This window comes from Acomys russatus, chromosome 1 (genome assembly GCF_903995435.1).
Source record: "Acomys russatus chromosome 1, mAcoRus1.1, whole genome shotgun sequence".
In the NCBI taxonomy this organism is placed as follows: Eukaryota; Metazoa; Chordata; class Mammalia; order Rodentia; family Muridae; genus Acomys; species Acomys russatus.
In genome coordinates, this window is record NC_067137.1 from 46,463,684 (window position 1) to 46,477,540 (window position 13,857).

Sequence of the window (13,857 nt, forward strand, 5' to 3'; positions counted from 1 at the left end):
TGATTCACATTTTAAACATAGACAGCAGTATCATTTACACCTATAATAATAGACATGTCCGTAAATGTATGGAAAAGGGTATGACAAATGACCTCAGGTCTGGGGACAGAGGGTCAGATGCAGATGGCACATCTTGATTGCCAACTTGATTTTACTCTCGATCATCTAGGGAGACAAGCCTCTAGGCTTAACTGAGGTGGAAGGAAGCAGTCTGAATGTGGGCAGCACCGTGGACTGGATGGAGTCCTGCAGTCATAAAAAATACAAAGCCGGCTGAGCACCAGTGTTGGCTTGGTTCTGCTTCCTGAGTTTGCATCTAATGTGACCAGCTGCCTCATTTTTCTGTTGCCACAGCTTTCCTGCCCTGACAGGCTGGTACTCCCTTAGACTGTGAGCCACAATAAACCTGCCTTAGTTACAGTTTTATTGTTGTGATAAGACATCAAGACCAAGGCAACTTCTAAAAGAGTTTATTTGGGGCTCACAGTTTTAGAGGGTGAGTCCATGACCATCATGGTGGGGAGCCTGGCAGCAGGCATGGCATTGAAGTAACAGCTGAGAGCTTACATCTTGAGATATAAATGCAAGACAGAGAGAGCTATAACTGGGAATGGCTGGGCTTCTGAAACATCAAAGACCCCCCACCCCAAAGTGAAACAGCTCCTCAAACACGGGCACATATCCTAATTCTGCCCACAGAGTTCCACCAACTGGGGACCAAGAGTTCAAGCCACCACCAACCCCTTCCATCCTTAAGTTGTGCTGTCAGCGTTTTGTCATAGAGAGAAGAAAACCAATACAGAGGGACAACGCCCAAGGGGCTATGGAGTGGGCATCTCTGCGATCCATCATTTCACTACCAAAGGATTCAACAGTAAATTTCTTTTGTAAAAGACAAGAAACATGAAGACAAAAGCAATGTATAGAGATCCCATTATGCTCTCTATTAGGAGAGCTTGTCACTGTGAGGTGAAGGCAGCTTTGTTCCAAGTAGAAGAGCTCCTGCAGGGGGTCTACCCTGTGCTGGAAGGTCTATCCTGTGCTGCCAGACAGTAATGTTTGGGATAGAAGTTCCAGAGTGTCTTTTGGAAGCAATCACATCAGAACATCAGAGAACTGGCTTCTTTCCAACTGCCAGTTGCTATTCACAGCATCTCATGTATCCTGACTAAAGAAACAGGTGGCCTGCGTGGAAGGCTGAGGCAGGAAGGTTGCCGTGAGGTCACAGTAAGTTTTGAGGCCATCCTGGGCTGTAGTGTGATACCCCGTCTCAAAACCAAACCAAACTAAAACAAAAACACACAGAACCAAAACCAGTGTAACAGAGAGCAAGAGAGACAGTGAGACGGGGAAGGGGAGGGAGAGGGGGAGACAGGGAGGGAGAAGTAGAGAGAAAAAGAGAGGAGGGAGGGAGGGAGGGAAGGAGAGGGGGGGCCTGAATCACAGTAAACATGTCTGATGACTCACTATGTATCAGGCCTTATGCATAGGGCTCTGCACCCCGACTTCCACCTGATACAATAAGCCCAAGAGAGCAGCACCTTTGATGGCCATGCAACAGATGAAGAAGCCGAGGTCCAGCTGGATTCAGGGTCTCAGTCACATGCCCACCCTGCCAGGGATGCCACTCATCTCAGGCCCCCAAGCACATTAAATAATGAGGGCTGGCTTGGCTTCAATGTGTACAGGCACATCAATGTTCAATTTCTTCCCATGTGAGCTAAGGGTTAAGGAAGAGCTACCACTGCTCCTGTGGCCTGGCAAGTGACAGTGCTTAGGAACAGGGTGGGATCCACAGAGTTTGAGCCACAGGGAGTACAGAAGTCTTCTGCACATCACAGTGGTCAGGAGCCTGAGACTGGAGCCCATTGGCTCTGGCAGGAGCAGGGGGATTCAGGAACACAGAGCCTGTGTTCATCATGCCCAGATCATGGCTGAGGCTCTAGTGATTATCAGTCAGCAAAGGCCTGAAACTCCTTTCTTCCTCCGATGGCTGGTGGGGGTGGGGGAGGGGGTAGGGGCTGGGGGTGGGGCTTTTCTTTTTAATCCATCACCAGGCAGTGGGGCAGGAACCAGCAAGGTGGGTGGTACACTTGCCTTCCAGATGCTGAGAACGAATGAGAAAAATGAATGATGTGGCAAAGTCCCCTCCAGATTATGATGCTCGGGGAAATTTAGCAAGAAGAGTGACAGATGAGATAGATGGGTTCATTTGAGCCAAAAAACAAACGATTTTGGGGACACTTTGTTTTTCTCCTAGCTGCTTTCAGCCATCTCCCAACAATGGTCCTAGTAGGACACAGGCGCTTGGTTACACAGCTAAGCCACGTCCAGCACCCACACATGCTTACGCTCAGCCAGAGCCTTTGCACGGTCCCCTTTCCCTGGCAAGACCAGACCTCGGCTTACAATAAGGCCTTCCCAATTTCCAATATGCAAAGCAGATTCCATTTCTGCTCACTCCTAGCTTATTTCCACTTCCTCCAAGGAACTGGCCCAGCCATGAAAGTGTGCACCACTTTCACACTGGTATCACTGTGCATGTGACAAGCTTCCCTGTATAGCTAAGCACCATCCTTCTCCAACTGCAGCTCTGTGAAGGCCAGGACAGCTCTCCTTGTCTCCCTGACTGTGGGCAACCTGTCTAAGAGAAACAATGTTGGATGGAAAAATGACAAGCATAGTGCCTGGCTCGTCTAAAATGTCGACGTCTGATAAATATTTCTCAAACAGCAAATATTTAATGTAGAAATTTTTTACCCAATAGCACCTTAGTTAGGTAACAGCCCATAAATCTGAGATTTAACCGTGTCTGATATAAACAGGCTCATTTGCACACACATCACAGCTGAAAAAACAAGTCTGTAGAAGCTCTTTCATCACCCCATCCTGATGCTCGTTTTGAGGTACATGGTGCTGGGTGCTAGGATGTTCCAGCCCCATCAGAATACAGCATCATGCAACGCTTCGGTGCGAGGTTCGAGGTAGAGAGGTAGAAGAGTTCCCGGGGACAGCACTGATAAGGATGGAAGGATGATGGGCAAATAGAAAAGTTATTGATTGTTGGATTAGGGTGTCTTTACAGTTAAGGGAATTCCTAGCAAGCAAACAATTTTAAAGAGCTAACAGAAAGTGTTATAAGGTCTCAGTTACCTGCCCCAAAGGCCAGAAGGGAAGTCTCAAAATACCATGTGTCCACACTCCAGGCAGTCAGGTTCCGGTGGGATGCCAAGTCTTCAGGCCGCCCTGCACGCTCAGTAGGAAACGCTGAGGGAGGGGCTTAGCATCATCTTCCTAGAGCGTGGAGCTCGCTCTGGCTCCGTAATAAGCGGAGCAAAGTCTCTGCGGTGGCTCTGCCAGCAGAGACACGCACCACCGCACAGACGCACCCGGGTCACCAGAGCCAAACTGAATCTGGAATGTTGCCTGCCCCGCATCCGGGAATGGGATTACTACTCCCCTAGCCCCGACTCACCTGCTTCTCGGAGTTATGTCTTTTCTCCCTTTGCTTCTAGCTCCTGAAGGCATCTGCCCAGAGACCGGGTTCCAGGGCTTCCAGAGATAAGTGGATGGTAACTGGGATGTGCACTCACCAGAGTCCTCCGCTCTGCCTTGGGGGGTGGGGATGATGTCGTGCAAAACAGCGGACTTTGTCCCCACTGAGCCCCTGGGATCCCTCGGGTGACTGGGACTCTGGGAGGAAGGGTCGCGTAGCGAGCAAAACTTTAGATCCTCCAGCAGTGACTGAGGTAAAGAACCTTTGCTTCTGCCCGGGTTCGCGTCAGCTGTGGGGTTGCTGCCCGGACTGGGCGGCGGGGCGCAGCGTCCTGGCGCGAGGCGACCCTCCCGGGTTGAACCGGCCGCTCTCAGCTTCGGCTCCGCTCTGCGCTCAGCTAGCCCGGCTCCGCGCTCTTCCCGGCCTCGCGCACTCGGCTCCTCTCTGGCGCCCCCAGTGGTCGCGCGCAGCACAGCGGGGCCGGGCAGGGCCGAGCGCGCCCCGCCTCCCGCCTCCTCCGCCGCCCTCCTCCCCCTCGCAGAACACTCAATGTCGGAACGTTCCGAAGATGACGTCGGAGCGTTCTCGAATCCCGTGTCTCTCGGCTGCTGCTGCCGAAGGAACAGGGAAAAAGCAACAAGAAGGAACAGCAATGGCGACACTGCACCGCAAAGTGCCCAGTCCGGAGGCGTTTCTGGGCAAACCCTGGTCCTCCTGGATCGACGCCGCCAAAATACACTGCTCCGACAGTAAGAACCCCACCGCCTGTTCCTCCTTTTATTATCCTGTAACCTTTCCATTCACCTAGAGCCACTGGGAAAAAGTGTGTGTGTGAGAGAGTGGCCCCCGGCGTCCTCCATGCTTCTCCCTCTCTCTCTAAATAAATACACACAGACACAGACCATCAGAGCACAGAGAGGCCCGGCTGCCAGCAAGGCTGTCTGTCTGTCTGCGCCTGGCTTTCCGGGGCAGGCAGCCCGCGGGGTGGGCTTTCGCAGCCCCACGGTGGTGTCTGTTTAAAAGGCGACTCTGTTGCTGCTTGCATAGTTTTTTTTGGTACCTATCTGGGCCAGGTAGATGGAAACCCGGACTCGGGAGAAAATGTTGCATTGTCAATTTTTGCAAGATTTTCAGATACAGTATTTATATCGATCTGTTTGCCAATAAACACTCTCCCTCCCCCCTTGACTTTGGCGTCTTCCCCCTTTTTTTCCCTCATTTTCTTTTTTCCTTTTCTTTTTCATCTGCAGATGTAGATTTAGAAGAGGCTGGAAAAGAGGGTGGCAAAAGCAGGGAGGTTATGAGGCTTAATAAAGAAGGTAAGTGGAGCTCTTGGCATGTTAGTGTTAGCTTGTGTGGCAGAGTCTTCACAGGCTTTGGAATATAATGTGAATTGTTCTGCTGGGTACAGAGTGACTAAGGCTTGTCAAAAATTGAGCACGCCCAGGTGACTACTGTTCACTGTTAACTTCCTTCGAAGTATAAATACAACTGGGGGGGGGGGTGTGCAGGCTGGGAGAAGGCTGTTCAAGGCAGAAGTTTAGTGGACTCCAGCGCTGAACCTTCCTGATGGTATCTGCCATTCTCCTTGGAGCACCATTGGCCAATGGTGATGGTGGGGTTTGAAATTCCTGAGTGAGGCACGGGGCTCCCTTCACAAGCATTCCAGCCTCCCTTGTGTTTAAATTTGCAAGTTTTAATGAGCCCCACATGGTCGGTCATTCCAGCAGCTACGTCTCCACTCTCACTAAAAAACCATTGCACATGGCAAGCCTTGGCTGCCAGTGACATTTTGGGTCCGGTCACAGATTGTAGGCAGTGACCTGGGCTAGGGGCATTGATAATGTGCAGATCCCTAGCCTGCACCCTCCCCCCAATCTGTGCCTCCCAGCATGAAAATATGATACCTGAAAGGGGTATCACACTGAATAGACAGATGATCCCAGATCTAGGCATGCAAGGGAAGCCATAATGCCAGTCCTGGGTATCACCATACTTGTAGTTATTGTCAGTCAGACGTCCTTGCTGTTTGCAAGCCTACCATTTGTCACTCTGGCCTCTGGCTCCAAATGGAGCCACACTGGAGACCACTTTCCGCTTAAAGAAAAATTGGGTTCATTTGGATTGTGATGCCTTAACTGGAGTCTTGTATGCAGAACTGGCTGGAATTGATGGTGGGATGCAGAGGGGCAGAAGGGATTGATGGGAGGTGTCCAAAAAGTTCAGACATAACTTTGCTGTAGGAGCATTTGCTCGTCCACAGTGAGTGGAGAAAAAGCCATTTGACTCTACGGCGTAATCCACTGGGGAAAGGGGGTGTTTCCTGCAAAGGTGGTGGGAACCTGATTGGAAAGGTGGGACTCGCCTTGCGGATTGACGTCTAAGGTTGTTGGTTTCCGTGCCACATCACTTCCTGACTGTCCAGTTAGAGGAACACTTGTGCTTCAGGAAAGAGTAACACGGAGGTGAAAATGCATGTGTACTCAAAGGCATTTCTCCAACACTGTTTTCTGCTAATTAAGTACGTTGGGAACAAAACGTTATTCTAAAGATGTTTGCCTCTAAGAATCTTAGCGTGATCTTGGTGTGTGTGTTTAGGATGCACGAGGGAGTGGTGTCAAGTGGGCTTCTTACAAGTGGCGGCTTATTTGTGCTAAATGTCCATGTGTGTTGGCAATGGAAAGGGATCCCCAGTGGTCGCGTCTCTTCAGAGCTTCTCTTGAGGCCTTGAAGCACTTAGAGAGCTAAGCCCTCGGGGCCACCAGCATCGCTGCCATGAGGAAGGTCAAGAGCCTGCATGTTAAAGTTGCCTGAAGGCTGTGCCATGCCCATGGTTGACACCTGGAAGGCCTGGGTGATGGATTGGCACCGTAACCTACACAACTCAGATTCTCCTGACCCGTGCCTATGTCGGAACACTCTTGTTCTCACATTCTCTTTGCGGCATGAGAAATGGCTTCTTTTAAGGGAAAAGGAGAAGCTCTCCTCTCCTCGGAAGCCCCACATGTTGACTTTTGCTTATTATACCCTCTGTCCTATAAAAGTACAGAGATTTTGCTTCTAATTGAATGGATTTGTGTGGGGGATGCCCAGTGTTCAGGGCACCGTGCAGTTGGTTTACATAGCCACACATACACTTAATCTCTTTGTGTGGGCCTGGTGGAGTGGCCTTGGGTGACAAGTGAAAAACGCGACGTTCCTGAGGTCTCCCTAGTATAGGAACACAGCATTTCTTACAGAGAAAAGTATGTCTAACGATACACATTCTGTGACAAGAGCGTAAGGGTTGGGCTGAGACTGTGTCAGAGTGTTGGTCACGTTGGGCCGCCTTGTTGGAGTGATCAGGTGGGAGGCCTTAGGATGTGCAGGTTCTTTGTGTGTGTGTTGGGGGGGGTCAGTGCAAGACATAAGGTGGCCCTTGTGGGACTCTGCATCTGTTTGTGAATACATACATGCCTGGCCATGCTGCTGTTGGCTAGAAGCAGGTCTTGAGAAGAAATCTGATAATAAAAGAATAAAAATTTAGGATTAGATCGAGAAATGGCAGGCTATATATATACTGTTGTGGTACCAAGTGCATAACAAAAGTTGTCACTTTAAGGTCTTACGAGCATATAGCCCAGTGGTATTGACCATATTTACAGAGTCTGACAGCCATCACCACTCTTCATTTCCCATCCTTTTCACCATCTCCGCCAGGAACTCATATATACAGTGTCCCAGTGGTTTCCCATGTCCCTTTCCCCTTAGTCCTGCAAACTTCCATTCTCTTCCTGTCTCCACAAAGGTTCCTGTTCTAGATTCCTCATGTAAATTGAATCACACGATCTCTGTCCCTTTGTGATTAGCTCGTTTCTCTTAGCACAGTGTTTTCAGGATTCATCCATGTCATGTGATAATATCGCTACATTTCTTTTCAAAGTGGTGTCACGTTCCATTCTCTGGGTACTATTCATCCGTTGGCTATGTGGGTCGTTTCCACCTTTTGACTGTTGTGAATAATGCTTCTTTGAACATTAGCGTGATGCAGTCAGTTTTAGGCTGAACACACAGAGAGAAGTTAGGCTGGAAATATGAAATAAGAATCATTTTGCCTTCTGGGCTCTCTACCCACTGCTTTGGCAGATACTTCAGGCCCTTAGCAGACTTTTTGAGTAACCTGGTAGCTATGCATCTCCTGCCCCGCTCACTTTCCTTTGCTTTGCTTTGTCACCTACGTGGACTAGGAACTGTTAGCTGGATGCTCTGAAGTCTCCATAAAGAAGCGTCTCTTATTCCCTCTTAAATCACAGTTACAGAGAATTCAGCAAAGACATTTGCGTTGGAAACTCGCTAGTTCCTGTTTGGCCTGGGCTTGCGAAGGTTGCCTTCCACCAGCTTCACTGCAACACAGCCAGGGAGAGCTGGGAGCCAGCTTCCCATTAGGCCCCGGGGAGGGCAAGTTTCACTCCTCTAAGCTTCTCCTCTGGCTTTAAAGGAAGGGGCTTGGGACTAACTGCCCTCTAGAATCCTTCTGAGACCTCTGTACCCAGGCTTCCCTAGTGAATGCCCAGCCTTTAAAATGCAATCACACTGCACAACATTCCTCCAAAGAAACTTAAACAAGACAGAAACGCCTCACTTTAAAAACAAACAAACAAAAACACCTTAAAAGACTTCAGAAATATTGAGAATAATAGAGTATATTTTCACAGTTTTTTAAAAAAAGTTTATCTCTGTGCTGACAAAAACAAAACAAATAAAAACACTGTGTAGTCTGCTTACTAGAAACAGTTGTGAATGATTTGGGGCCTTCAGGACCTGAGTCTAGACCCCAGCTGAAGAGAGGGGCTGAGTCCAGACTGGAGCAGACAAGTGGGAGAGGGCCTCAGTCTAGACCTTACAGAAGTGAGAGGCACAGGAGAGGGGTCCAGTCCAGACTCCAGCACAAGTATGGGCCTGTATTGAATGCCCCACCACAAATGTGTCCTCCCTAGGAAGAGCTCTTTGGCCTCAGCTTGTTCTGTGAAGCCATAACTTTCCTCAGAGGAGGGTCTCAGGAACCTTGCTGGTCCAACGTTCACGAGAACTGTGCTAATTGATAGAAAGTTCCACGGTGGGCCACATTTCTGTGCTCACCCTGTACATCAAGCTGTTCTCCCCTCCAGCTTGATAGGTGTTGCCTGGAGACTTTTTCCCAGCCAAAGTCTCACTCAGTTTGGAAAGATGTTCTCATCACTAAGAATCGCAACCAAACTTAAGAAAACAAAACAGACAACTCGGAGACAGAGAATGGGGTCCGGTTGCCTCAGAACTGACCTTAACCATAAAACAGTTAGCAGGGCTGCTAAGAAGTGCGACTGAGATAAGAGACGAGAGCTTAACATATAGTAAGAGTTGAAGGCATGCCTGCTTTCATTCCCTTTTATTATTATGACTATTACCATCATTTATCACTGAAACTAGTATGGCAAAACTAAGAATTATTTAAATTACTATGAATTTTTAAGTCATCTGTGGTAAAAAGACATACTGTATGAAGAACTTCAATTTTAGAGCAAAGTCTTAAAATTTTATAAAGCTTAACGATTAAAAACAATTTCTGTGGGCATAGCGTATTTCATAGGCTACAGCTAAGAAGTAGGTTTTGTCAAAAGCAAAAAAAAAAAAAAAAAAAAAATTCATAGGCAGTTCATGGCTTCTGAGCATGGATAGTTTTGTTTTGTTTTTCTTTTCCCCTTTTCCATGGCTTCCTTCGGAGGTCTACAAAAATATATTTAAAGTGATAACACTGTTTCATTTTATCATGGAGAAAAGTAAGTCCTCCAAGGACGTTCTCTGGGCCTTTTGGGCTTGGGCAGACGACTGTGTTCTATGGTTCCCAGCATTTCGTTTGGTGGAGGTCAGTGTGAACTGCTTCAGTCACAAAAGTGAGCTGGACCAGAGAAAGGACGCTGTGAAAGGCCTGAGTGCTCCTAAGCAGGAAATGTGGGAGCGGGCTCTCCTTGGACTGAAAAGGACCAGCTTAGAGGGGAAAATGGCAGCTGTCCTGGAAGATGACATATTCTTATGACCCAAGCCAGGGAAGCTAGAGACAAGCCACAGAGATTTATGGGAAACTATCTGCAGCTTCTTTATCATTACACGGACAACTCTGTTCTCTATGCTAACAGGAGATGGGAAGACCCCCATCTGTAGATCACGCAGATAAACCCCATTTTCACTGTTAATTTCAGCTTCGTTCTCTGTTATACTTCCCCCCGCCCCCCTTGCTGGAAGCAACAAGATTCTTTCATGTTGGCCTTTCATTGGCATCTCTGTTGTCTCGGACTTGGATGGAAGGACAGGAGAGATGGGAGAGGCAGAGCAGCTAAGGTGATACAGGGTAAAGAGGAAAAGGAGAAGTGAGGTGTTGGGAAAATAAGATTTATAGTGGTACCCAGCTGACAAGCAGAGGGCAGCGAGGCTGAGAGAGGGCGGCTGGACCATCTACTTTGAGAAATAGAAGCGTTTGGAAATGAGTGGTTCTTTATACTGACAGGGAGTTCCGTTTGCCCATATCCTGTGTGGGGAGCCAGAAACGTGGCTTTCCTTCCTTCCAGAACCGGAAGCTAGAATGTGCAGGCTTGGAAACTGTGTACATACTCCCTTCAAGGCTTGACTTAGATCGGGCTTTTATCTTCTGTAAGAATGATAGACTTTTTGGTTGTTGTTTATTCTTTAGCTCTGAAAGTGTAGACCTTAAATTCATCAAAAGCTGCTTTAAAAAATACTCCCTGAGTTACAAAATTCAAGAGTATTGTATACTTTACCGGAAAATCTCTCGCTCACCAGTATCTTTCCAAAGATATCCTGGGTGCGTTGAAGTAAATACATAGGTACTTTCATAGCCCATCTACTGTATGAGTGACAGCTCCCAGCTAGCATCTTGCTCTTTCTCTCTGTCTTGGACGACCGATAGTCTATTAGTATAAGGGTGTAAGTGTAGTGTATGGCATTGGTCTCCTGCGTGTAGGTGCCGAGCCTTTTCAGTTTCCTTTGTATGCAGAACCCTGCTGTGCCAGCTCTGGGCCAACAGCACAATACAGTAGTGACACACACCATGTCTCTTCCGTGAGAAGTCTTCCTTCTGGACAACAACTACAGACATCAGAAAAGCCATAATGATTGTGAGGATGTCCTGAAGGAGAAAGCTGGGGTGCTGCTGGAGAGCATGGGAGGAGGGTCAGATTTAGGTTATGCCCTCTCTGGAGAATTGACTTTGGCTAAAACCTGATGGATAAATGGAAGTTCTCACTGTGTGGAGCTGGATAAGGTGGAGTCAGAGGAAACAGTATATGTGAAGGCCCAAAGTGCAAGTGAACATGGAATGTTCTAGAAGTTAGGTGGTTTTTATTGCTGGAGTGAAGCTAGCAGAACAGAGAGGAATGTTCGTTTCCCCACCAGTAATACTGCTGACATTTAAAGCCAGGCACTTCTTTGTGACAGGGACCGTTGTGTACATTGTAAGATGTGTGGCACTGCCTTCTGACCATCGGCTTCCAGTCGTGGCCTTTTACACCTCCAAATGTAGACAACCAGAATGTCACCACATGTCCCCCAGGGAGGCTGAGTCACCTGGTAGAGAGTCACTAGGATAAAGTGACGCTGGAGAGATAAGGACACGGGAAACTAGTAAGAGAAAAACTCAGAGATATTTTGCTACCGTCCTATGCCTTGGGCCTACAGTCTGTATGTGAGTCAGCCTTATCAGCTGCCCCACAGGTCAGATGCCTGTGGCTGAGTGGAAGGGTCTGAGGGAGAGGGCTTGGTCTCTCTAGGCACCCCTCCAAAGCCTTCCAGCCTGTGGCTCAGTCTGTAGTCAGCAGTGACAACACTGGGGTGCGGGTCCTTGTTCTGTCCTCTCCCGCACTGTGGGGACAGGAGGGTCCCCATAATGATGGCACGTATCATTCAGTGGCCCCTGATGTCAGAAGCATCCTGGCAGAGCATTCAGATTTCAGTTTCTATTGAAAGTCAGGCTGGAAACACAACTGGCATCCTCTGCAGTTTGATTACCCATGGGGTATGCCTGAAATGGGGATGAGCAATAAGAGAACAGAGCAGCTGGCTTCAAGTTCTCCATGCTGAGGATTGGGAAGCGCGGAGGGCAAGGCCAGGCCTGGCTCCCAGAGGCTTCGGATGTGTATGTCACGTGCTTGACAGCATCATCTAGGACTGTAGAGCCGTGTTGACCCCTCCAGTTACCAGCTGCCAGGAGCCCGCTGTCTCTGTTGCAGAGCTGTTGGGAGAAAGTTCAAGAGGCCAGTTTCTCCGTGCGTCTCTGTAGATTATGTTCCTATCCTCTGGGCTGGCCTTTCATTTGTGGCGTTTGGCTTTATCCCTGACATTCTTCTGAGTGGACATCCAATGGCAGCAGCCAACACTGTGAAACCTGGTCCTTTTTATCTGAAGACCCCCCCCACATACCCCCACCAGTCTAGTGTTCACATCCAGAGAAAGCTATCACTCAGGGACTTTAGCAGCCAAACATAGCTGTCGTAGAAACAGAGCATTAGCCAATGGCTTGGACCTCTGATAACTATTATAGGAAATGAATGGCAAGAGCGGACTTCTGTGTGTGTCTTCTGTAACCCAGTCTAGTGTCCTTCAATGATGGGCTCCCCATTGTGTCCTATGGCAGGGCTCAGACTGGTTACTTCTGGCAAATGGGCCTCACTTTGAACCCTAAGACACTGGAACTGATGATGGTGAGACTTGGGAAGGCCCATTCTGCAAGTGGGCCTAGGCTGAGGCTTAGGATCCTAAGAATCTGAGGACTTAGCGTGGATCACCTAGTTCCTTGGAGGAAAGCTGGATGGTCCTGTGGCTAGAACATTTGTTTTCACGTAGATGTTTTATCTTCATGTTTTTCTTGGTTTGTGTGTTTTTCACAATTCCACCTGCCAATTTTAAGGGATCTGGTGCTTAATGAAAAGAAGGAAACTAAATACTTGGCAAGGCAGAACAGACTGGTACTGGATGATACAGGCAAGTAATGGACAGGCTCATCTGAACATTGAAGTGGCTATACTGATATTCTCCTGACTTCTGCAAAGTGGATTATGAGTTTGTAGACATTGATGGTACAAAGACACACTCAACAGGGAGCAATGTGGCCCTGTCCCACTAGCCTAAGAGGTCACGGGGTCCTGGCTTAGGCAGACAGATGAAGGCACTGTACGGGTAGAAGGTAGGTGGATGGGACACATTCCCTTAACCAAGGTGATGACCAGTTCTTTTTTTTAAAAAAGTATATTGACCAAGACTGGAGATACAGTTCAGTAGCAGAGCATCTGCTATATGCTCAAGGCCTAGGTTTCAGTTCCCAGTTGACATTCCGCAACCCCTAACCGAGAATGTGCTGTCCTCAAAAGGGCAAGTGCTGCCAGAGTTCACTTCTGTGAGGCTCCTAGAGGAGTAATGTTTGTGTAGACAGAAGACAGTAGTGCACCAGGGGAGCTGAGGCTGGAGACAGATGGAAAGTTTGCACTTAGTGGGTCCAGAGTTTCAGGTACAGGGGCTAAAAAGGCCAGAGATGGAGTGGTGAGGGTTCTGTGAGAGTATGAATGTATTTAAAGCCACCAAACTGTGCACTTAAAAATGGCTATAGTGGTTAATGCTATGCTGTGTATATTTCACTACACACAGAGAGTTCATTGGCATGGCAGCCTTGGGAGTTTCATGCAGCATTATTTAAATTTTGACTCAACCATTTCCCAGCTGTGTGTTAATTTCAGATTTAATTTCCTCATTTTCAGAACGGAATAATAGTTCTCTCAGAGTTGCTGTAAAAATAAATGAGATACTATCTGGCATCCTATAGGTACTCAGTAACGTAAGCTGTGGTTATGGTAGTATTATTATTATTATTATTATCATCATCATCATCATCATCATTATTATTTTACCACATACTCAGGTCCTCTTCTTTGTCTTATCTGAGCTGCCATTTCCAGGGGACAAGATTGTTTCAGGAATGGGCCAGGACACTGACTGAGTACCAGACATTGGGCCAAATGTGTGCATTGTCATTGGGTTCTCATGATCACCCTGTGAGGCAAATCCTATTCTTAGCTGACTTTTAGAAACTGGGGGAGGGGGCGGCAAGGCTCAGAGGGGTTGACTCATTTACCCAAATGGTTCAGCTGAGAAACAGGGGAGCTGGGATTCAAACTCTGAGTTTGGCTGATTCCAGTCTGCACTCTAATCAGTGCCATGATGTCTCTCATTCTTGGACCAGTGTGGAACTGAGGCAAGGCAGAGGCTTTTTTTTTTTTTTGACACATTCAAGAGTGCTCATCTGGGCTTCTGTAGGCAAGGACCTTCTTAAGCATTGTACC

At 48.0% G+C, this 13,857-nt stretch overlaps 1 protein-coding gene across 12 annotated transcripts in view; it reads left to right on the top strand.

Moving 5' to 3' along the window:
• The first annotated feature begins 4,047 nt into the window (after positions 1–4,047).
• The window catches only part of Atxn7l1 (ataxin 7 like 1), a 228,262-nt gene continuing 218,452 nt past the window's right edge, over positions 4,048–13,857 (top strand). For 11 of the 12 annotated variants that reach the window (XR_007830525.1, XM_051144886.1, XM_051144812.1 and 8 more), the window contains exons 1-2: positions 4,048–4,245; positions 4,747–4,815. Coding sequence is in view for 11 of the 12 variants with exons in the window: in XM_051144886.1 (XP_051000843.1) it covers positions 4,065–4,245; positions 4,747–4,815 (250 nt within the window). In the remaining variant the exon portion in view is untranslated. The remainder of the gene's footprint in view (positions 4,246–4,746; positions 4,816–13,857) is intronic. The other variant, XM_051144822.1, reaches the window with a different exon arrangement.